The sequence below is a fragment of the Mirounga leonina genome, unplaced genomic scaffold (assembly GCF_011800145.1).
Source record: "Mirounga leonina isolate KUSES-001 unplaced genomic scaffold, KU_Mleo_1.0 Mir_82, whole genome shotgun sequence".
In the NCBI taxonomy this organism is placed as follows: Eukaryota; Metazoa; Chordata; class Mammalia; order Carnivora; family Phocidae; genus Mirounga; species Mirounga leonina.
Window position 1 is genome coordinate 3,083,758 of NW_023270825.1, and position 23,366 is coordinate 3,107,123.

Sequence of the window (23,366 nt, forward strand, 5' to 3'; positions counted from 1 at the left end):
GCTGCACCCTCTGCCCCGAGTCCCTGCGTTGGCACGCGCCGCACCCTCTGCCCCGAGTCCCTGCGTTGGCACGCGCCGCACCCTCCACGGGGAAAGCTCTGCAGGCTGGTTCCGTTTAACGCACTCAGGTCTCCGCTCCGGCGTCAGGCCGGAGGGCTGCTCGTCCTACTGCAGCCCCTTGTCACTCCCAGCACCTCCCTCAGTCCTTCGCCGGCTGGTCCAGGCTGCACCCGCGGCGCCCAGGGCAGTGCTGGGAACAAACACAGCGAGGGCTCCGCAAACGCGGGATGAATGACAAAGGCCTGAGCGAGGAGCCCGGCGGCGCGGGGGCGCCCCGAGCAGCGCGGCGAGGGCGGCGGGGGCCCGGCAGGGGGCCCACGAGGCGCGCCGGAGGAGCCGCAAACGCGGGGGCGGTGACGGGCGCTGCCTCCCCTGCCCGCAGCTCCGAGGCCGAAGACGGCGCGCGGGGCCGCGGGGCCTCGGCCCCCTCCGGCCTCGGTTTCCCCACGTCCCTCCCGGCGCCTCACCTGGGGCGGCAGCAGGCGCGGCGGGCGCGGGGCCTCGGCGTCGGGGCCCCGCCGCAGGGCGGCCTGCTGCGCCGCGTCCCGCAGCCGCCGCGCCGCGTCCTGCAGCGCGAAGGGCGGCGGCGGCGCCTTCGTCACCTGCTCCAGGACCTGCCGCAGCTGCTCGGGGCCCAGCGGGGCCACGCGCGCGCCGGTGCCGCTCCGGCCGGGGGGGGCCCGGGCGCCGCCGCCGCCATCCTCGCTGCCGTCCTCAGCCTCCGGCTCCGCGTCCGCCATGGCAGCCGACACGGGACTCGAACCCGCGCCCCCGAGAGACGGCGGCTCAAATGTGCGTCACCTGGGAAGGGGGGGTGGGTGGGAGGGGCTACGAGTGCCCCGCAGGCCAAGACACCTCGGAAGGCGACCGCACCGGGGCGAGCAGGTCGGGGGCGGGGCCTGCGTTGGCCCTGCCCCATCGCCTTTTCGCCGAAGACGGAATGGGCTTTATCTTCCTCTCACTCGTCACAGATGTATTTAACTTTCAAGTATCACTCTTCCAGGAGCTATCCAGGGTCTCCCAGACGAAGGTCTCCGGAGTTCCAGAGCCCCTCAGCCTAGCAGCACACAATCCCAAAGTTCTCAAGGTCATGTGCATGAGAGCCACCAAAAGATCCTGTCTGGTCCCACCTTAAGGCCTTCTGATAGACAGATCTGGCAGGGGACCCTAAGTGTGCTTTTTTATTTAAAAATATATATATATGTTATATAATTTATATATATAATATATATATAATAAATATATATTATATAATGTATATATAATATATAATAAATATATATTATATAATGTGTATATAATATATAATAAATATATATTATATAATTTATATATATAATATATAATAAATATATATAATGAGTTTTATTTATTTATTTTTTTAAGATTATTTATTTATTTATTCATGAGAGACAGAGAGAGAGAGAGAGAGAGAGGCAGAGGGAGAAGCAGGCTCCCAAGGAGCAGGAAGCCCGATGCAGGACTCGATCCCAGGATCCTGAGATCATGACCTGAGCCGAAGGCAGACGCTTAACCATCTGAGCCACCCAGGCGCCCAGTTTTATTTATTTTTTTTAAGTAGGCTCCATGCCCAACGTGGAACTTGAACTCAGGACTCTGAGATCAAGAGTCACGTGCTCCACCAACTGGGCAGGTGCCCCCAAAGTGTGCATTTTTTAAGGGGGTGTAGGGGCAGAGGGAGAGGGAGAGCGAGAATCCCAAGTGGGCTCTATCCCACCACCCAGATCACGACCTGAGCGGAAATCAAGTCTGATGCCCGGAGGGACTGAGTCACCCAGGTGCCCCCGCAAAGTGTGCATTTTTAACTAGTGCACCCAACCCCAAATTGTTCCCAGGTCTACCCTCTCATCCAGACTGGATGCACCTTAAGGGCCAAGATGATATTTTACTCAGTGCTCAGCACAGGGCTCGGCCCAGAGCACAAGATTAGGGAATGAATGATGCATGGATAAATACGAAGGATGGAGGGAAGGAAGGAAGGAGGGAGGGAAAGGAAGGTCCCCACCCCTCTCCACATTTCAGTCCCATCCATCCCAGCTCTATCACTTCCTCTTCAGCCCAACCTTTCCCAATCTCCCCTCCTCTTTACTCTCCTGGCTCTGTGTGTCCTTCCCACAGAGTCTTGCTGCTGCTGGTGTGGGCTCCTTTCCCGGCTCCCCTCCCCAGGGAGGGCAGTAGGGCCATGGGTTGACAAAGTTACTAAGCACCTGCTGGGTGAGTCACCTTCCCTGCCTTCAGGGCTGTTCTGCCCTCTGTATACAGTGTAGGCAGGAAGAGAAGGAAACTGGCATTTACAGTAGAATATGAGGAGCGTCTTGATGCCCACAAAAGGGGGAGACTGGGGAGCCAGGCTGATGTCCGAGAAGCTTCTGGTAGACCTTCTGATCATTTTTCTCTCCACATGGCCATCGTCATTATCATAGTCAACACTCGTGTTGCATTCACTAAGCTCCCTGCAGTGTTCTAACTTAATTCATTAGTGGCCTCACTAAGGACTGGTCTGAAGGGAGATTAGATTTATGGAATCTGTTTCAGTTCTTCAATCCTTTCTTTCCGTTTTTTTGTGTTTTTTTTAAGATTTTTATTTATTTATTGAGAGAGATAGTGATAGAGAGAGCATGAGAGGGGGAGAGGCAGAGGGAGAGGCAGACTCCCCGCTGAGCAGGGAGCCCGATGCGGGACTCGATGCCGGGACTCCAGGATCATGACCTGAGCCGAAGGCAGTCGCTTAACCAACTGAGCCACCCATGCGCCCCTCTTTCTTTTTTTTTTTTTTTAACTCTGACCCCTAAGCCAGGAACTGCCCTCCTTGTCTAGAGCAGAGTGCCCCATTGCATCATGTTTTTGAGCCTGTCCAGGGAGGGAGGGGGACTTTTCCTCTATGCTCTTAGGTTCAGTCTTTAGGGGGCCTGTGAATTAAAGTGACAAAAGACAGATTAACAAGAGAAAAGACAAAATTTAATGATGCATTTTTATTCATGTACCTAGGGAATTCACAGAAAAATGTGACTGAAAGAGGCAGGTAGAACGAGGGGCCTATATACTATCTTGATAGGGGAAGGAAAGGGGAGAAGGGCGCTTATGGGAAAACAGATGCCTTTTAGGAAAGATAAATGGACCCTTACCAGAGTAGATGGGAGATACGAGTTTTGTGACATGCCTTGTAGGTGTGATGGCAACGTCTCTCCAGTGACAAGAGTCCATGTTTCCTGATTGCTCCCAGGGAAGGGGATTTATGACAATTGAATTCTTTTTTTTTTTTTTTTAAGATTTTTTATTTGACAGAGAGAGAGCCTTCTTTGGGAAGGCTCTAATTTTAGGCAGATAAGACTTTTCAGGAATTCAAATGGCTTCTGCTCAAAACAACTTTTATTCTGGACCCACTAGCAGCTGGCTCCTCCTCTGCGTGGCCAAACATGGTGCCTGGCACATATGTCCACAGCGAGACTTCCAAAGTGTCTGTACTCGTCGTCAGCAGCCCCAGGTTCTCCTTCTAACTAACTGTTCCTAAGAACAAGGGTCCCATCACTGGCATTTAATGAGCACTTTTAATACACGCTGAGCCCTTGCCAAGGGCTTTGAGCCTCTGGTCTGTGGCCTTGAGCTATTACTGAATTCCATCAGAGCTTAACACATATTTGAGAAAAGAATGAATGATTTAGTAGATGTTCTCCCTGGATATTTTTCAAACATGGCTAGAGCTCCTGCTAGACCCTGGTATAAAATGGCATTAACCCTAAAATAACTGGCTTTTGTGGTAAACTAAACATGCCTGACTACACCCGGAGACTTGAACCGCCAGTGAGAAATTCACCAGCTGCCTTCCGGCTGCAAACTGCAGAACCAAGAGGAAAAAATATGAAGCCTAAGACCTCTCTGAAAAGCAAGAAAGTAGCAAGAGAAGGTTTCCAGATGCTTCCACAAGCAGAAGACCTCACTAAAAACATGGCAGTCGTTGGTGGGTCATTGTCTCCACGGGGGTCGGGATTTGTGTTTCTCTTTTACTGTTCTGCTTCCCACCCCAAATCATGCAGTAAGAAGGCGCGCCCTAAGCAGTTGTGGAATGAATTAATTCCAGGCCTGGATTTTCAAGTCTAAGATCTCCATGAACGCTGGAGACTGCACCGAGGGCCCACAGAAGCTCTGTATTCGGAAGCAATTGGCGGTGGCATCCGAGAGCATCCTAAAAAAAAAAAAAAAAAAAAAAAGAACCCAGTGGCAGCTGCAGGTGTGCACAGCGTGCGCTGAGTTGGAGGGATGAACACGCGGGATCCTGCCCTTTCTCCCTACTGGCTGCCCGCGCCAACTTCGGGGCCGCGTCCGGAACGATTCCCCGGCTCTCTCCCGTCTGCGGCTCACAGCCCTCGAAAACCATATTTAAAAAAAAAAAAAGTTAAAATGGATTGAAAAATGGGAGCACGGGGGAAAAAAAAAAAAAGTCACCTCTATGGCCCGTACGGGGATCGAACCCGCGACCTTGGCGTTATTAGCACCACGCTCTAACCAACTGAGCTAACCGGCCACCTGGCGGTGGGGCGGCGCCGTCAGACTTACAAGGTCTCTACGCCTGCGCGGGGCCGGTAGCGGGCTCCCTGGTTCCCTTCCTGCTGGGGCCGTCGTCATCCCCGCGGCCATCCCCATTGGCCAGAAGAAAACACCGAGACTCTTTAAGGAGAAGAAGGTGGCTTCTCATAACCAATCGGAGGTTCTCACGGGGGAAAGCAAATGATGCCTGGGAGGCTTGGCTCGGGAATAGCATTTTCAAACGTTGCGACTCAATTCTACTTTTATTTGTCTCCGAGAATCCTCCCAGCGTGGAAACTTTGTGTATCAGGAGCTTTTGGTGTGGCTAAATAAAGCTTAGAAAATGCAGAAAAGAACAAAAGAACCACCGAATTCCCCCACTGCCCAAAAACAACGGCCGCTGGGGTCTTGGTATCTTTCCTGACAATCTTTTCTCACTGCATAGGTGTATTTAAAAATGTATATTTGGCATTCGATTCAACCTCGTTAAAAGGAATATAATTTTTTATCTTTCTTTTTGTACTTAATACTCCATCATTATCATATCCCTAAGCAATTACAAATGTCATTTTAAATAGCTCCTCCGTGTTTCCTTTAGTGGATAAGCCATTGCACCCTCACCCCCCCCCCTTTTTTTTGGTCTGGAAAATGTCTTCATTTTGCCCTCTCTTGTTAACTAGCCCTGAGTAAATCATAAAACAGCTGCTGGGTGAGCAGTACCCACTCCAAAGGGATAGTGTCTGTTTGTAAAAAAAAAGGAGTAAAATATATGCTGGGAAGGCAAAACTCTTTTGCCCCATCTGTATGTCCCAGGGCCTCTTGGTCTCTGAGGCGCTGATGTCCTGGGGTGTGGTGGCAAATGCCCCAGGAGTAAAAGAAGGAGGCCCCAGCTTTCACACTGTCCATCCCTCTGGTCTGACCACTCAAAGCAAAACAGTGAATGTATCATCAGGGACCCTTGTTGCAAACAGCAGAAGCCCAGTCTAGCTGAATCTTAAGAGAAAGGATATTATTGGAAGGAGTTTAGGTAGCTCACCCCGCCACCAGGCAGGCTGTTGAACCAGATTTAGTCAACACACACTCATTAAGCCTGGCAGTGCCCTGATCCCAGGGAATCAGCTGTGAGTAAAACAGACCTGATCCTGTCCTCACGGAGCCCACAGTTTAGCAAACACAGGTGTTAGTGTGAGTGGAGACACTTCGGTAAACCGTGCTGGGTTGAAAGGTGGGGCCGGTTTTTGAAGACTGGGACACTTGACTGTGTTTCGAAGGACAAGAATGGGTAAGTGTAGGCCAAAACAGGTGGAGCCCTCTGGGCAAAGGGGACTGCCTGGCATGGCAGGCATCCTGTCCATTTTGCTTATAGCTGAAGGTCCGGAGCCTAGTGCACCATCTGGAATAGCAAGCATTTAAGAAATAGGAGTCAAAGGTGCATGGCTGGCTCAGTGAGTACAGCATGTGACTCTTGATCTTGAGGTCATGAGTTTGAGCCCCAGGATGGGGGGTAGATTGTACTTAAAATAAAAAGTAATAATAAATAGGAGTCAGATGGATGAATGAGCTAATCGCAAAATCACATTTTAAAACAAGTCAGATCAAGTCATTTCTCTGTTCAAATCCTCCCCTTCTGGCCCAGCCCTGATAAGGTTGCCAGATTTAGCAAATAATTTAGTATTATGTCCCATGCGATATTTGGAACAAAACCAGTATTAGTCGTTTATCTGAAATTCAGCTTTAACTGGGCATCCTGTACCTATCTGGCAGCCCTACGCCCAAAGTAACACCCATTTGAAAGACCCCCCCCCCCCCCCCCCCCCCTTTCCCCGCTGCTCCCCGCCACAGCCCCCTCACCCTCGGGCTCACCAGGCCCTGCTCCTCCCTTGGGGCTGCTGCACTTCTGCTCCCCCTTCCTGGATCCTCTTCCCCGGACACTGCCAAGGCGCCCTCCCTCATGTCCTTATGTCTCTGCCTAAATGTCACATACTCGGCGAGGCTTCCCTTGGCCGCCCCGCGCCCGCACTCAGAATCCTTGCTTTTCCTGCTCTGTATTTCGTCCAGAGCTTGCTTATTTCCTAACTGCAGGAGGGCGGCAACCTGTATTTTGCACCCGCAGCTCCTACAAGTGACCTGCACGTAATAGCAGATGGTCGATCCAGGTTTGTCGAATGAAGCTCAGATCATCCGTTAGAGGTCTAGCCCTGACACAAACCGGGCCGGAATTCGAGACTCGGGTCCTGAGTGGGCGGGCCCGAATCACCCGGTAGGTGGGCAGCGCGCGCCAGGCCAAGGCTGCCCAGAGGCGGGCCCGCGGTGGGGGAGACGCAGTGACCGAAAGCAGACGGCAGGGGGCACCCGAGACCGCCGCGTCGGCCACGCCCCTGGCGCCGGGGCGCCTCCCACACGGGGCGGTACTAACGCCTCCTCCTGCCCGTGCTCGCTCCATCGTTCTTGCAAGACCCGCGAGTCCTGATTTTCATTTTCTGAGTTAGGAAAACGCAAACTCATGCATGATCAGCATTAACTGGTACAGAGTTATTGTTCAGGCTTTTAAATGTCTGCGAGGGGGCTCTTTAAAACGGCCCATTTGCTTTAGACTCGTAAATTTTCTCATTCTGTTTATAAATTGGAAACGTCAGTGTGAAAATCAAGATACACTGTATTCTTTTCCTGGGGCTGCCTTAAACCACAAACGGGGGGAATCTAAGAGAAATCTATTCTCTCTCCGTTTTGGTTGCGGCCTCCTTCCCCACGTTCACGGATCCCAAGTTCTTGGAACAGGATGCCCTGCAGAGAAGGTGTGCAATACAAATTTGTCGAATTAACGTTAAACCCGTTGTGTGTTAAATTCGGTCTGTTGGACTTTTCGATTCCGAAACATGCCCTTCCATTCTGGTAACATTTCAGAGGAAGAATGTTTCTGAGGGAGATTTTGATAATCTCCTCTCATCTTTTTCTGGAACACCATTCTTCCTAGGTCCAAACTCCGGGGTTGAATCTCTCCTTTTCTTCTCTTTTCTTTTCTTTGGTCCAGGCCTATGTCTATTGTCTATTTCCTGAACAATTTCCTTGAACTATCTTCCAACCTTCTTTTTACGTTTTGTGTCTTGACTTGGCGCCCTGGAGTGCAAAGGAGACAAGGAGACAAGGAGAGAGCAAAACACTCTGAATGTTGAAACTGAATTCTTGCCAATTGATTCTGGAAAAAAAAAAAAAGGAAAGAAACGGGAGGGGATGGCGCAGAAATAAAATGCTTCATTGTACAATATGTACTATGCCAACGCTGTTAGACAACACAAAAGAAAAATAGACAAACGGACGGATTTTTCAGATGTTGCTTCTGATTTGCTACAACAAATTGGTTGGTTCCAGAGACTTTTAAAAAGTCTTTTTAAAAAGACCCCGATGGCTTGGTCAGTGGAGCGTGTGACTCTTGATCTCAGGGTTGTGAGTTCAAACCCCATGTTGGGTGTGGAGATTACTCAAAAACAAAATCTTAAAAAAAATTAATTAAAAAATAAAAAGTGTCCTTCCTTAAAGCATGTGCATTAATCGCAAAGCTTTTACAAAGGTCTCTTTTAGATGTGAGAGAGCCTCAGAAGCACAGGGAGTTGGAAGTTGCAGATTTGGGTCCAAGCCCCAGAATGGCCACTAGCAAGTGGGAGATCTTGGCAAAGGCCTCTCTGGGTCTCCCACAACAGGCCACTTGGCCTCTACAAACTGTCAGTCTGCCTGCCTGTTTAATTCTTCCCTATCAAGGGTTAAAGTTTGTCCTGGATGCTCAATCATCATTGAAAATCAGGCTCGCCCTTGTCAGAACTCAAGGCTTGTTTCCTGAGTGAGTGGGCCCGAATCACCTGGCAGGTGATTAACAGCAGGTAACAGTTGATGATGCCTCTTGATCAGTCAAGAACATTTATCGAGCATCTGGGCAAAAATCAAGCGGTATTGTATAGTGCATCACAGACATCTGATTTATTGTGCACTAACACCCTTTGGAGTGGGTATTCTTAACCCCATTTTACAGAAGTGAGAAAACAGTGGTCCTGTGATTTGGCTGGGGTCACCCGGTGTGATTCTCTCTTCTCTATCACTTTAACAGGTGAATTTTAATTCTTTGTATTCCCAAAGGGAGTTAGGAAACCTTTTCTTAAACTTTATATCTGCTCTTCTGAATGCCTTTTTCTCAGAGATGTGCATAGACTCTCTCAGTTTGAAGTTGACTATTTCTGCCTCCACGTTACACATTACACTGTGATCTCATTATTAGTGCTTGGTTACCTACCATGCTTCATGTTAATTTGAATGGCTAATGTTCTTCTTGCTCCTCTTTATCTCATAGCCCTGTTAGCTTAGTTTCCTTTGAGATGTTTATTATTTTCTAAAATGAATCTAATTTCTAATATCTTTAGGTTGATTTGCATGTGCCCACCTTACCAGTGTTCACACATTTGAAATTTCTGTCATCTCTAATTTTTCTAACTTCTGCCTATTTCCTGTTGGAACACTTATTAAGATGCTCAGCAGCAGGAAACATATCTGCTGAACATGGCTTCATGGCTGAATCTCTTGACATTGGAAAATAGGGAAAAGTTAATGCTAGGATATGGGATAAACTGTCTGAGGACCAGTTTTAGAATGAATCAAAAAGCTTGAGTGGCTGTAGCGAGGTAGTGTTCGAGCAGTTTCAAGAGAGGAGCTCTACGGTGCGGGTGGTTCCATTTCACAAGCAAGATTTATTTGAGAGAGAAAGAGAGCAAGTGCAAGCAAGTAGGGAGGAGGGGCAGAGGGAGAGAGAGTCCCTTTTCTTTTTGAAGTAGCATTTCCGGGGCACCTGGGTGGCTCAGTCGTTGAGCGTCTGCCTTCGGCTCAGGTCGTGATCCCGGGGTCCTGGGGTGGAGCCCCACATCGGGCTCCCTGCTCCGCGGGAAGCCTGCTTCTCCCTCTCCCACTCCCCCTGCTTGTGTTCCCTCTCTCGCTGTCTCTCTCTCTGTTGAATGGATGAATAAAATCTTTAAAAAAAAAAAAAAGTAGCATTTCCTAGTCTGTTTAGAATTAAATAAAGAATAAGGAATTCTCTAGGCCAGTGGTCCTCAAAATAGGGTCACTGGTACAGAAGCAGCTCACTTCAGATCCTGTTAGTAAGGCAAATTATCGAGCCCCAGCCCAGAATTACAGATGCAGAAACTTTGGGGGTCGGGCTTGGCAATCTAGGGTCAACAAATCACAATCACCTGAAGGCAGGTGATTTTGGTGCTGCTAAATCTTAAGAACCACTGCTCTAGACAAAATCTTTCACAATTCCCCTTTTGTAAACTTCCTGTTAAGGTTCCCCATTGGTATCCTTTGATCTTCCATTCTGGAGGCCCTTTTCCTCCCTCTCTCCCAGGGCCTTCAGGTAAGAGGTGCATGCTGCACACCTGGGGGACCAGCTGGACCACCTGATGAGGGCTGACGCCCAGCAGCCCCTGCTTGCCTGGATAAGCATGCTGAAACCGCGTCAACCCACGGTGGGCGCCTTGCTCCTCTGCAGGATGGTGACCAACCTGGTCTTTACAATTTCATTCCCCAGAGCCACGGTGAACTTGTCCACAATGAAAATGAGCAGAAAATTCCTCAGCCCATGGCAGTCAGGAACAGTGGTGCTGGGGCTCACCCGCCAAAGGCATTTCACATGTTCATCTATTTAACAGGTACTCAGTGACTATCCAGTAACACCCTCTGCCTGCTGGGGAGATAAAAGGCAGGTGGGCAGCCCAAGGAGCTTAGAACCGAAGTGGGTAGAAGAAACATATGAAAGAGCGAGAGAAAGATAAATGTGACAAAGTCCCAAAATAAAAGACCACAAGGAGATAAGAAGAGATCAAATTCCAGTGGTCTGCAGGGGTTAGATGTGGCTTTTCAGAGCCGACAAAGATAGCACCATCAGCAATGTGGGTTTTTTTTTTAATTTATTTTGAGATAAAGTTCACATATTATTCTTAACCATTTAATATGTACAATTCAGTAATTATTGATAGACTTACAAAATTGTGTAACCACCACTGTAATCTAATTCCAGAACATTGTCATCACCACAAGAAACCCTGTCCTCATGAGCCGTCACTCCTCCTTCTCCCCACCCCCAGCCCCTGGCAACCGCTAATCCACTTTCTGTCTCTACGGATTTGCCCATTCTGGACATTTCCAATAAATGGAATCATACAATACACATGTAGCTTTTAGTGTCTGGCTTCTTTCATTTAACATCATGTTTTTGAGACTGCTTAATGGGTATAGGGCTTCCTTCTGGGGTAACAGTGATCTTTTGGAACTAGATAGAGGTCATGGTTGCACAACACTGTGAATGTACTAAATGTCACTCTTTAAAACAGTTAATTCTATGTTATATGAGTTTGACTCGGTTTTTAAAAAAGAAGTAAAAATTTCAAAGTAGATACCTTTGACTTGCAAACTCCACTTTAGGAATTTCTCCTCTAGATACACTTGGACATACAGGAAATAATGTATGTACAGGGTTGATCATTGCAGCATTGTTTGAAAGACCAGACTATTAGAAACAACCCAGATGTCCATCAGTAGGGGACCAATTAAATAGGGGATGGTGCAACCATGACACAGAGTAGCCACCAAATATATAATATAATATAATATAATATAATACATCATACTATATTTTATATATCATTGTATATTAAACTTAATAGTAAAAACATTAAAATATCTATTTTATACAATAATTTAAATAAGTAATATGTTTATAAAAATTATAATTTATAGGGGCGCCTGGGTGGCTCAGTCATTAAATGTCTGCCTTCGGCTCAGGTCATGATCCCAGGGTCCTGGGTCAGGCTCCCTGCTCCTTGGGAAGCCTGCTTCTCCCTCTCCTACTCCCCCTGCTTGTGTTCACTCTCTCACTGTGTCTCTCTGTCAAATAAATAAAAATTTTTTTTAAATTATGATTTATAGTAATTAAAATAATTAAATATATGTTAAATATATTAAAAACATTATTTGAGGAAGAAAAAATAACTTTCTAAACCAAAATGATTTTGGGCACAAAGACTTCAAAGGAAGATGGGATGGGCAAAGTGCTGGGCCAGAAGATTTCAGGTAGAGGGAGATTGTATATGGGGTGAGAAATGGAGATTTATCCTGTAAATGACAGGCAGCTGTGGAGACTTGGTCACCCTGGGGCTGGAAGGAGGAGGCTGGGACCAGCGAGAGGTGAGGTGAGTAGAAAAAGGTGGAGGGGTGTGGAGGAAACTGAGGTGTCTTGTGGGGACAGGGAGGAAGGAAGTGTTGAGGGTAGAGAGCACCTAGGCAGGTATTTTTGTACCCTGCCAAGATGAGATCCAGACGGTAGGGGACAGGTAAGAAAGGCTGAGGCCAGCATTGGAAGTGTTCAGATCTCCCTTGCAGTGGCTTATAGAGGAGAAAGCTTCTAGCTTTCCAGAGGAGAAGAATATGTCCTCAAGGTAGGACAAGAGAGAGGGATTGAGAAGCATAAAGAAATTAAAAATTGCACGTTGTCATGTTTTGATCTTTTCCTGAATCTTAGTAGATATCCTGTGTCCATGTAAGTGTGGGGGAAGGGAATTCATATATAGATCTCTCTGTGTGTTGGCACAGTTTTTAGAGAATGATTTCATGTAAGTCAACATTTAAATTGTAGATGTCTTTTTTTTTTTAAAGATTTTATTTATTTGACAGAGAGAGAGCACACAAGCAGGTGGAGTCGTAGAGAGAGAGGGAGAAGCAGGCTACCCACTGAGCAGGGAGCCCGATCCCAGGACTCTGGGATCATGACCTGAGCCTAAGGCACTCAACCAACTGAGCCACCCAGGTGCTCCTAAATTGTAGATGTCTTATAATCTATCAGTTCCAACAGAAATAGTCACATGTGTGCTCAAAGATATGCACAAGGAGGGCGCCTGGGTGGCTCAGTTGGTTGAGCGGCTGCCTTCGGCTCGGGTCACGATCCTGGAGTCCCGGGACAGACTCCTGCATCGGGCTCCCTGCTCAGCAGGGAGTCTGCTTCTCCCTCTGACCTTCCCCCTTCTCATGTGCTCTCTCTCATTCTCTCTCTCTCAAATAAATAAATAAAATCTTTAAAAAAACAAACAAAAACAAACAAACAAAAAAAGATGCACAAGGATATTTTCTGAAGTATTGTTTGTAATGGTAAAAATAGGAAACATTAATAGGGAAATGGTTAAAAAAACGAGAGTATACCCAAACTGTGGAATATTATGCAGCAGTTAGAAAACATAGGGTAACTCACCATGTGCTAATATTAAAAGATGACTATGATTTGTTAAGTAAAAAAAAAAGCAAACTATAGGGGCGCCTGGGTGAACCACTCAGTCAGTTGAGTGCCTTTGGCTCAAAGCCCTTTGGATCGAAGCCCTGTGTCAGGTTCCCTGCTCGGAGGGCAGCCTGCTTCTCCCTCTCCCTCTGCCTGCTCCCTGTGCTTGTGCTCTCTCTCTCTCTGTCAAATAAATAAATAAAATCTTTTAAAAAACCAAATTACAGAAGAATATGATTTTCAATTATGAGGAAAGTCTGCAAACTCATGCACGGAAATTCTGAAAAGATGCCACTCAACTGTTGCCAGTGGTTAATTCTGGGGAGGAGGGGAGTGAGAACGATAGAAGTGCTTCGAAAGGATTAGTTCAAATTTTATTTGATATATTTCTGTATTTTGATTTTTTTTTTTACAATGGACGCATTTCTTTAATTTCAAAAATTACTTGGAAAAATCAGGAATAGTTGACCTTACGGAGTAGTTGTGGGATGAAAAAAGCAAATACAAGACAATGAACTTCATAAAACGCTACGCTGATACATACTTGTTACTTTTAGTGCATCGTCAGCTCCTTGAGGGCTGGTCGCTGTTCGCTTAGTCACCCTCTTTGCACATAGTTTATTCACGTATCCATTCCCTCAACTTTACACGGGAATAGAAGTCTCAGGAAGTAAGGGACCTTGACTGCGCTGCTCTCCCTTATAGTCCCCAGACCTGCAACTGTGCCCTACGCTCAATAAATGCCTGTTGAGTTAAAAACAAAAACTTCTAAATCAACCTCTGGGTACCGACTAGTTAGTAGACGCTCAACTGCAGGGTGAGACCGCAAAGAACAGGTATCAGCTGACAGTTATCTAGTGCGTCCCCGGCCCAGTTAAAGCTCGACTGTCCTTCTGGATAAATTCTCAGGCAGGATGGGGATCGCGATCCCGGAAGGATGCCCACACTTTTCAAAGGCCGGGAATTGCTCACGAAAAGCTGCTGGGGAGGTTGCTTAGCAACCAGACTAAGGAGGCGGGCCGCACTGCGCACGCGTACACGGAGGGCCGACGGATGCGGACGTGGCGTTTTGCGCACGCGCGGGCGGCAGCCTGGAGGCGTCCAGCGCCTGACGGTTGCTAAGGTGACAGATACAACATGGCGGCCGGGTCCTAACGCTTTCTGCCGGGGGGCCAGCGCGGAGGTCCTAGCTCGGGACCCTGCCTCAGAGGAGTGGAAGCCAGGCGGCCGTCCTTTCTGCCCCTTTCTTCTCCGTCCAGTGTCGGCAAGGGCCTGTCGTCGGCTTCCGAATCCAGGATGAAGAGTGAGCGGGGCCGGGAGAGACTGGAGGGGCCGGGCCCCGTCGCGCCTAGGCGGCCCCTCGGCCGGTCGGGGGCGGGGGGCGCCGCGCGTGGGGACCCTGAGCCTCCCTGGGCGGCCAGGAGGGGGCGCCCCCGGCGTTCGGGGCGGTTCTGGGGGCGCTGGGGTCTCACGGCGTCCTCCGGAGTCCCTCTCCTCGCCCCTCCCCCCGGCATATTTCAGTGCAAGGTTATGTTACAAGTTTGAGGGTTTTGTTGTCGTTTTAAAGTGTTGGATTGAAACTGAGATTCTGGAACATTCGGCGTAAGGTAGCGAGCGGTTACTGTGTGGCTTCCTGCCTTTTCGTGACTTCGGTTTGGGGAACAGTTGAGAGGAAGGCTGGGCTATTGTATTTTTTGGATCAAGCAGCTGTGTTTTTGTGGGAACTATTTTCATAGGGATTTTGAAACAACTATTTGGTGAAGTGAGTGTTAATTGGGAAGTTGGGAAAGGAGGTTGTCGTCCTAGAAAATGTGACGGGTAAAAAATCCACCTATGCTTGGATTTGTGGATTATGGGCAATTCAAATGCAACCAACTAGAATGGGCTTTTTTTTTTTTTTTTTCCCTGTAAAAAGATGGAATTATATTAGATATGGTTACAATGTAAAATTTGCTTTGTACCCTAAGTGTCAGCTGGTGATTGATTATGGCATAAATTGTGGAACAAAGATATTTAAAATAATTAATTCATCTCATTCGCCCTTTACAAGACATTCTTATTTTCTTTTGGTAGATATTGTTTACATGTTCATCTTTTTCATTAACGCACCCAAAACTGTAGTTAGAATACAAGGCCTACAAAAGGCTTTACACTTTTATTTATAGTGTGGACTTACAGACACATATTTTTTTTACTGTGTTGCTTTTTCCCTTCCCAACTCTTTATTTTGAAAAAAAATTTTTTTAAAGATTTTATTTATTTATTTGACAGAGAGAGAGACAGCGAGAGCAGGAACACAAGCAGGGGGAGCGGGAGAGGGAGAAGCAGGCTTCCCACGGAGCAGGGAGCCTGATGCGGGGCTCGATCCCAGGACCTGGGATCATGACCTGAGCCGAAGGCAGATGCTTAACACTTAACGACTGAGCCACTCAAACGCACCTATTTTGAAAATTTTTGAATCTACATGAAAATTGCAAGAAGAATTCATTGAATATTTATAAACCTTTCACCTATGTGTACCATTTTCCCTTTTGTTCGTGTGCTTGCTCACTTGCATTCTCTAAATTATGTACAATATTTATTTTTGCCAAATCTTTTGATCAAGAGTTAGTAGTGGACATCAGTACCTTTCACCACTTTCAGCAAGTTTCTGCTAAGAACAAGGACATTCTCCTACATAATCACGGTACAAAAAATGTCTTAGGATAGTACTGTTATCCAAAATGCAGCCTGTATTTCAGATTTTCCCAGTTATCCCAATAACATCCATTATAGGTGTTTTTATTTTTTCCAGGATCCAATCAAAAATCACAAATTGCATTTTCTTGTCATATCTCTTTGGTCTCCTTTAATCTGGCACAGTGTCCTGCCTTATGTGTCTTTCTTGACTTTTTTAAAGAATTCAGGCCATGTATTTTGCAAAATATCCTTCAATTTGGATTTGTCTGATTGTTTCCTTATGATTAGCTTTAGCGTAAATGTTTTGGTCAAGAATATGTCAGAGGTGATGTTGTATGCCTGTCAGTGTGTCCCATCTAGAGCCTGATGTCAGCCTGATGTCAGCATGTCTCAGTTTTGTTGGAAGTTAGGTTTGATCATTTGATCATTCCATTTATTCACCTTTGCCTCTTAGACCCTTCCTGCTCTAGAGGCAACCACTCTTATAGTTTCTTTTATGTCTATATATGTTTATATATAAATGTGTATCTATATATTTATATATAAGCATATATAAATGTGTATCTATTTCCCCTTTTTATTTTCTTAAAAATATTTTATTTATTTATTTGACAGAGAGAGACACAGCAAGAGAGGGAACACAAGCAGGGGGAGTGAGGGAGGGAGAAGCAGGCTTCCCGCCAAGCAAGGAGCCCGATGCGGGGCTCGATCCCAGGACCCTGGGATCATGACTTGAGCCAAAGGCAGACGTTTAACTGACTAAGCCTCCCAGGTGTCCCTATTTGTTTATTTTTAAAATATTTTGTTTTTAAGTAATCACACCCATTGAGGGGCTGGAACTCACAATCCCAAGATCAAGAGTCACATGCTCTATCGACTGAGCCAGCCAGGTGCCCCTATCCTCCCTTTTAAACACTAATGTTAGCATTTTATGTTGTATACTGTAACAAAATATAATACATATTGTAAACAAATATTTTATATAAATATTTTATATAGATACATTTTATTTGTATCCTTTAAACCTTTGGGTGTTGTTTTCTTTTTATATATAGTAGGTATTATTTGATAGGTTATTTTAGATGGCCATTTTGGTAGTTTTCAATTAGTTGGTTTAGTGTTACATCTTTATTATGCCTTCTACCTTAAAATCCAATCTGAGAATTGGGGAACTTATCGTCACCCAGGTGTAATTCCTGATCAGTTAAATGTTTAGCAAATATTTAACAGTGGAGAAAATATTCCAGAACAGGAAGTCAAAGAGACAGAGTTGTGGAAGTAGAATGAACAGAAAAAGTGAGTAATGGGGAAAATGGACTCCTAGCATGGGGTCAAAGAGTGGCGCCAGGAATTCTAGGTTATCATGTTGGTCTCTGTCTTACGGTTTTCTAGGTGTATTTTCTACTTTGTTTTCTAGACATTGCCCAAGTGTTTAGGGATGTATTGATTATTGGATCACCTTCTCCTTTTTGTTTTGCATCATAGGCAGTTGTAGGGAGGAGGGAGAAGCACCGTGAAGTTGTTAAGAGCATGGGCTGTAGAACCAGGCAGACACGGCAGTCTCCTGCAGGTTGCTGACCTTTCTTAGACTGGTTTTCTTCATTATTCTGGTTATTTATTGCTTCCCAACAAATTACCCCATCTTAGTGGCTTAAAATAACAACATCTTAATCTCTCTCATGGTTCTGTGGGTGGCCTGGACTCAACTAGGCAGGCCTCACTCAGAGTCTCTTATGCACCCACAGTCAGATTCTGGCTGGGCTGGAGTCCTCGCAAAAGTTTCTCGCTCACATATCTGGCAATTTATGCCGGCTGTCCACTGGGACTGTAGCCTGGGCCGTCAGCCAGAACACTACTGTTTCCACATGGCTTGGCCTTCCTCACAGGGTGGCAGTCGGATTCTGAGGATCAGCATCCCAAGGGTGCGAGGCCACCCTTCTCTGATCTAGCGTCAGAAATGTCACAGTGTCTCCTCCACATCCCCCAGATTTGAGGATAGAGAACATAGATCCCACCTCTTGATGGAGGAGTGGCAAAGACACATACTAAGATGAGTATGTGGGATGGGATATTTAGAGGCTGCCCTCTTTCAAAAATAAAATCTTCCACACTCTTTTTTTTTTTTTTAAAGATGTTATTTTTATTTATTTGACAGAGAGAGACACAGCGAGAGAGGGAACACAAGCAGGGGGAGCGGGAGAGGGAGAAGCAGGGAGCCCGACGTGGGACCATGACCTGAGCTAAAGGCAGACGCTTAATGACTGAACCACCCAGGCGCTCCCACACTCAGTTTTATTTATTTATTTATTTATTTTTTATTTTTTAAAGATTTTATTTATTTATTTGACAGAGAGATAGCGAGAGCAGGAACACAAGCAGGGGGAGTGGGAGAGAGAGAGAAGCAGGCTTCCTGCTGAGCAGGGAGCCCGATGTGGGGCTTGATCCCAGGATGCTGGGATCATGACCTGAGCCAAAGGCAGACGCTCAACGACTGAGCCACCCAGGCGCTCCGTGGTGTTGGTTGTTTTTTAAGTAAGTCTGCTTGTCTGTGATGAAACACAGATTGGGATTTGTTAAAATTTCTCTTCTCTTCTCAAATTGAATTCCTCAGTCCACAACCCAACTTTCAATAACTGCCTTTCATCCCTCCCATGAACCTCCATGTCTGTCTCCCTTTAAACTGCTATTATAATATCAAGACAGTTCATTTTGAGCTCATGTTTCTGTTGGCGGTTAGCCAACGAGTTCACTGATTTCTTAAAGCTCTTGAGAATGCCCATACACACACACGTTTAAAGTAATGTATATTCATTGTGAACACTGAAAAATATAGGAAAGAATAATGAAGAGAATTAAAGTCATTGCTGATCCCACCCAGACGTAGATACTTTAAGATATTTTATGTATTTTGGAGCGCCTGGGTGGCTCAGTCCATTAAGTGTCCGACTCTTGATTTCTGCTCTGGTCATGATCTCAGGGTCGTGAGATTGAGCTTTGCATCAGGCTCTGTGCTTAGTGGGGAACCTGCTTGAGATTTTCTCTTTCCCTCTGCCCCTCCCCCACCCCGTGTGCTCTTTATCTCTCTCTCTCTCAAATAAATAAATATTTTTAAAAAATTTTATGGGGGACCTGGGTAGCACAGTCATTTAACTGTCTGACTCTTGGTTTCGGCTCAGGTCATGATTTCAGGGTCCTGGGATTGAGCCCCATGTCAGGCTCTGCACTCAATGTGGAGTCTGCTTATTTCTCTCTCCCTCTCCCTCTGCCTCCTGCTTGTGCTCTCTCTCATTGTCTCTCTCTAAAATAAGTAAATAAATCTTTAAAAAAATAAAAAAATATTTTACATATTTATACCCATTCTCTTTCTTACATGTATGTGTATTTGTGTGATTGTTACCATCCTTTTTTCACTTAACATTAAATTATGGCTGAACGTTTTCCTGTATCATTAAATATTGTTTGAAAGAATAATTTTTAATGGCTACATAATATTTCAGCTTGTGGCTGCAATTATCATTAGATCATTCCTTGATATTAGATATTTAAGTTTTTACCATTCTTGCTGTTATGGTACCATGATGAACATCACTGTCTATAAATTTTGTTTGTGTCTCTGTTGGTATTGTTGGGATAGAAACCTGGAAGTGTAATTGCTGAGCTAAAGGATATGGGCTCTTTTCTTTCTAATATCTTTTTCCTACTTAAACAAGTAATTCATGTTTACTGGAGAATATTCACATAATACAGAATGATTAATCAGAAAGTGAGAGTCTACCATATCCTCTTGCCCCAGGAAGCCTGTCATCACCAGGGAAGGTAGTGGATGTTCTCAGTGGTCTTGCTTGTGCACATTTCATTTCCCCATTAGTTGTGCCATGTCACATGGCCAGTGCCACACCACAACCTTGTTTCTTGGTGGAATACACTTGTTGCAGACTTTTGCCAATTCGATAGATGGATTAAACAAAAAAAGACAGCTCTTGTATTTCTTTAAGTGCCAGTAGTTTTCCCTACTGGTTATTTTTATCTCTTAAGTGAATCATCATATGCCCTTTTGTCCATTTTCTTTGAGAGACACTAGTATTTTACTTATTTGTAAGTGGTCTTCATAATTAAATATGTTAGCTATCCTCGTATTTGTTGCAAATATTTTCTCAGATCGTAGTTTGCCTTTACATTTTGTTAAGCTTTTTATGTAAACATGTTAAAACGTGTGGCTAGGCTCACCTCTAGATCTTCCTTCTTTGTGACTGCATTGAACTTCTGTGTGTAAAGCCCATCCCTGTCCTATGGGCCGGTAAATACACAAGTACATTTTCTTTTAGTTTACTTTTACGTTCAACCTTTGACCAATATTAACCAATATTTAAGTGTATCGTGGAGTAAGGATCTGACTTGAATTTTAAAATGTGAAATCTCCTGATTTTGACAACTTTGTTGAGGTATAATTTGCGCAGAATAAAATTTACCTATTTTAAGTATACAGTTTGATGATTTTTGGCAAATGTAGACAGTAGTGTCTCAGCTCCACAGTCAAGATGTAGAATGCTTCTATCACCCGCCAGAAGTTTCCCTGTGCCCCTTTGCAGTCAATCTCCTCCCCCTCCTCCTGGCTCCGTGGATCATTGGTATGCTTTCTATTGCTAAAATGTTGCCTTTTCTAGAATTTCATATAAATGAAGTGCCATAAATGTATCTGTAAATGTGCATGGTCTTTTGAATCTGGCTTCTTTATCTAGCATGACATTTTTGAGGTTCATGCATATGGTGGCCTGCGTCAGTAGTTTGGTCATTTTTATTGCTGAGCGGTGTTCCACTGCATGAATGTAACAGTGCGCTTATCCATTTATCAGTTAGTGGACATGTGAGTTGTTTCCATTTTTGGGCTGTTGTTTACTAATAAAGCTGCTAGGCACGCTCTTAGGTACAAGTCTTTGTGTGGATCTCTGTTTTCATTTCTCTAGGGTAGATTCCCAGGAGTGGAATTGCTGGATTGTATGGTAAGTGCATACTTCCCTTTATAAGAAACCTCCAAACTGTTCTCTAAAGTGGCTGCACCATTTTACATCCCCATTATCCACGTACGAGAGATCTGTTGAGTCCACATCTTCACTGACACTTGGCATTTTCAACGTTTTAATTTTAGCCTTCTAGTGGATGTGCTTTAACAAGTTTTAAGAGCTGGTTGTTCCCACTTGGTTAAACAACTCTCTAGTGTTGTAAAAGGCACGAAGTTACAGCTCAGTGTAGGCGACATCAGGGAATACTGAGTGACCAGATTGCCTGATGGACTGACTGTATTAGAAGTTTGAAAGTTACCAAATAAGGAGAGACCAAACAGTACTCTGGTGGTTGATTGTGACGGTTAAGCCACTAACAACTGGAGTTTGTGTTTTCACTGTTCCTTACACCAAAGAATGTGTCCCTGTATGGTTGGCAGTGGGGTTCCCAAATTCTGCCTTTCTCATGGACCTTGTTAGCTGAGCCAGTTATTTTGAAAAGGCTCTGTTGCCAAGGTCAGTGCTCTTATAAGTGCATCCGTGTGACTTCATCTGCATCCTCTTGGGGGACAGCAGGGGCAGTGTGGTCAGGAAATGGCTTCTGGAATCAGATTCCCTGCTTTCAAAGCCCTGCCCTACTGTTTATTGATGTGACCTTGAGCAGGCTACTTAACCTCATTTGTAAGATATGGCTAATGGGGTACCCTGTTGCTTGGGATTGTTGAGATGATTAAGTATAAAGTGGTGCCTGACACCTAGTGCTCAGAGCTTGGTGTTTAATAAATACCATTCTCCTGTAAAAAGCATCAAGGCTTCTTGGAGAAATGGACTAGGTATTTGTGACATGGCACAACTAATGGGGAAATGAAATGTGCACAAGCAAGACCACTGAGAACATCCACTACCTTCCCTGGTGATGACAGGCTTCCTGGGGCAAGAGGATATGGTAGACTCTCACTTTCTGATTAATCATTCTGTATTGTGTGAATATTCTCCAGTAAACATGAATTACTTGTTTAAGTAGGAAAAAGATATTAGAAAGAAAAGAGCCCATATCCTTTAGCTCAGCAATTACACTTCCAGTCCTTCCTAGGACTGAGACGGGATATACACAGGATTTTGTAGTACCAGGAACTAAGAAAATACTCAAAACCAAACAAACTGTTTATTGATGGGGCATGTCAGAGGGACACAGGAACCAACCGAGTGAGCTCACAGTGGCCAAAGCTCAACAGTTTAAGCAACAAAATAAAATAGTATTGGATAATCCCAAAGTATAAAATAAATATCCATGGGTTCATACTAATAAAATGATTAATTAGAACAAACTTCCCATATAGAAGAATTCCAAATAATTTATATGGATGCTCTACCCTCACAGAGAGGAACATTATTTCCCACTCTAAGTGTAGAATATGCGTAGTGACTTTTCCCAAAGAGTACAGTATAGAAGTGGGTAGGGAAAAAGAGTCACTTTACAGTGGAGAAACCGGACAAACAAGACCTCAGCCTGATGATTGAGGTCAACGTCAATGGTGACAAGCCATGCTGATAGTGTGGGCCCTAGATATGATGTGCCAATATGGCACCATAGCGCTGTGGTCTTCTTCCCCAAACCCATAACCTGAGTCTAATGATGAAGACGCAGACAGATCCCAGTCTTAGAAAATATCTGACCGGTACTCTTCAAAACTGTCCATGTCACAAAACAAGGAAAGTCTGAGGAACTGTCACAGCCACGAGGTGCCTAAGGATGTATGATGCCTAGATGTAAAGTGGTGTCCTATTTGGGGTCCTGGGACAGAAGAGGATATTGGGTAAAAACTAAGGAAATCTGAATAAAGCATGAACTTTAGTTAATAATGAATCAAGGGCACCTGGCTGGCACAGTCAGTAAAGTGTGTGACTCTTTTTTTTTTTTTTTAAAGATTTTTTTATTTATTCGACAGAGAGAGAGAGACAGTGAGAGAGGGAACACAAGCAGGGGGAGTGGGAGAGGGAGAAGCAGGCTCTCCACCGAGCAGGGAGCCCGATGCGGGGCTCGATCCCAGGACCCCGGGATCATGACCTGAGCCGAAGGCAGATGCTTAATGACTGAGCCACCCAGGTGCCCCAAGCATGTGACTCTTGATCATGTGGTTGTAAGTTCGAGTCCCACATTGGGTGTAGATTGCTTAAAAAATAAAATCTTTGGGGCGCCTGGTGGCTCAGTCGTTAAGCGTCTGCCTTCGGCTCAGATCGTGATCCCAGGGTCCTGGGATCAAGCCTGGTATCAGGCTCCCCTGTTCTGCAGGAGGCCTGCTTCTCCCTCTCCCACTCTCCCTGCTTGTGTTCCCTCTCTCTGTGTGTCTCTGTCAAATAAATAAATAAATCTTTAAAAAACTAATAAAATCTTTTAAAAAATAATGTATCAATATGGGTTCATTAATTATGACAAATGTAAGATGTTAATAGCAGGTGAAACTGGATATGAGGTATGTGGGAATTTCTATATTATCTGTTCATTTTTCTGTAAATCTAAAACTGTTCTAAAGTTAAAAGTTTATTTATTTATTTTTTTTAAAGATTTTATTTATTTATTTGAGACCAAGAGAATGAGAGAGACAGAGAGCACATGAGAGGGGGGAGGGTCAGAGGGAGAAGCAGGCTCCCCGCCGAGCAGGGAGCCTGATGCAGGACTCGATCCCGGGACTCCAGGATCATGACCTGAGCCGAAGGCAGTCGCTTAACCAACTGAGCCACCCAGGCGCCCTTAAAAGTTTATTTTTAAAAATGGT

At 45.3% G+C, this 23,366-nt stretch overlaps 2 protein-coding genes and 1 non-coding gene across 5 annotated transcripts in view; 1 reads left to right on the forward strand and 2 right to left on the reverse strand.

Annotated features, from left to right (window-relative positions):
• The window catches only part of ZNF839 (zinc finger protein 839), an 18,198-nt gene extending 17,391 nt beyond the window's left edge, over window positions 1–807 (reverse strand). Inside the window, exon 1 of the mRNA XM_034992624.1 lies at window positions 528–807. Within this exon, the coding sequence (XP_034848515.1) occupies window positions 528–800 (273 nt within the window). The 5' untranslated portion in view covers window positions 801–807. The remainder of the gene's footprint in view (window positions 1–527) is intronic.
• Window positions 808–4,529: 3,722 nt separating this feature from the next.
• On the reverse strand, window positions 4,530–4,603 carry TRNAI-AAU. The gene has a single exon. It is a non-coding gene; the product is annotated as a tRNA-Ile (tRNA).
• A 9,416-nt stretch (window positions 4,604–14,019) lies between these two features.
• Window positions 14,020–23,366, forward strand: part of MOK (MOK protein kinase) — a 50,393-nt gene continuing 41,046 nt past the window's right edge. For all 3 annotated transcript variants that reach the window (XM_034993259.1, XM_034993260.1, XM_034993261.1), the window contains exon 1: window positions 14,020–14,213. In XM_034993259.1, the coding sequence (XP_034849150.1) occupies window positions 14,207–14,213 (7 nt within the window). In that variant the 5' untranslated portion in view covers window positions 14,020–14,206. The remainder of the gene's footprint in view (window positions 14,214–23,366) is intronic.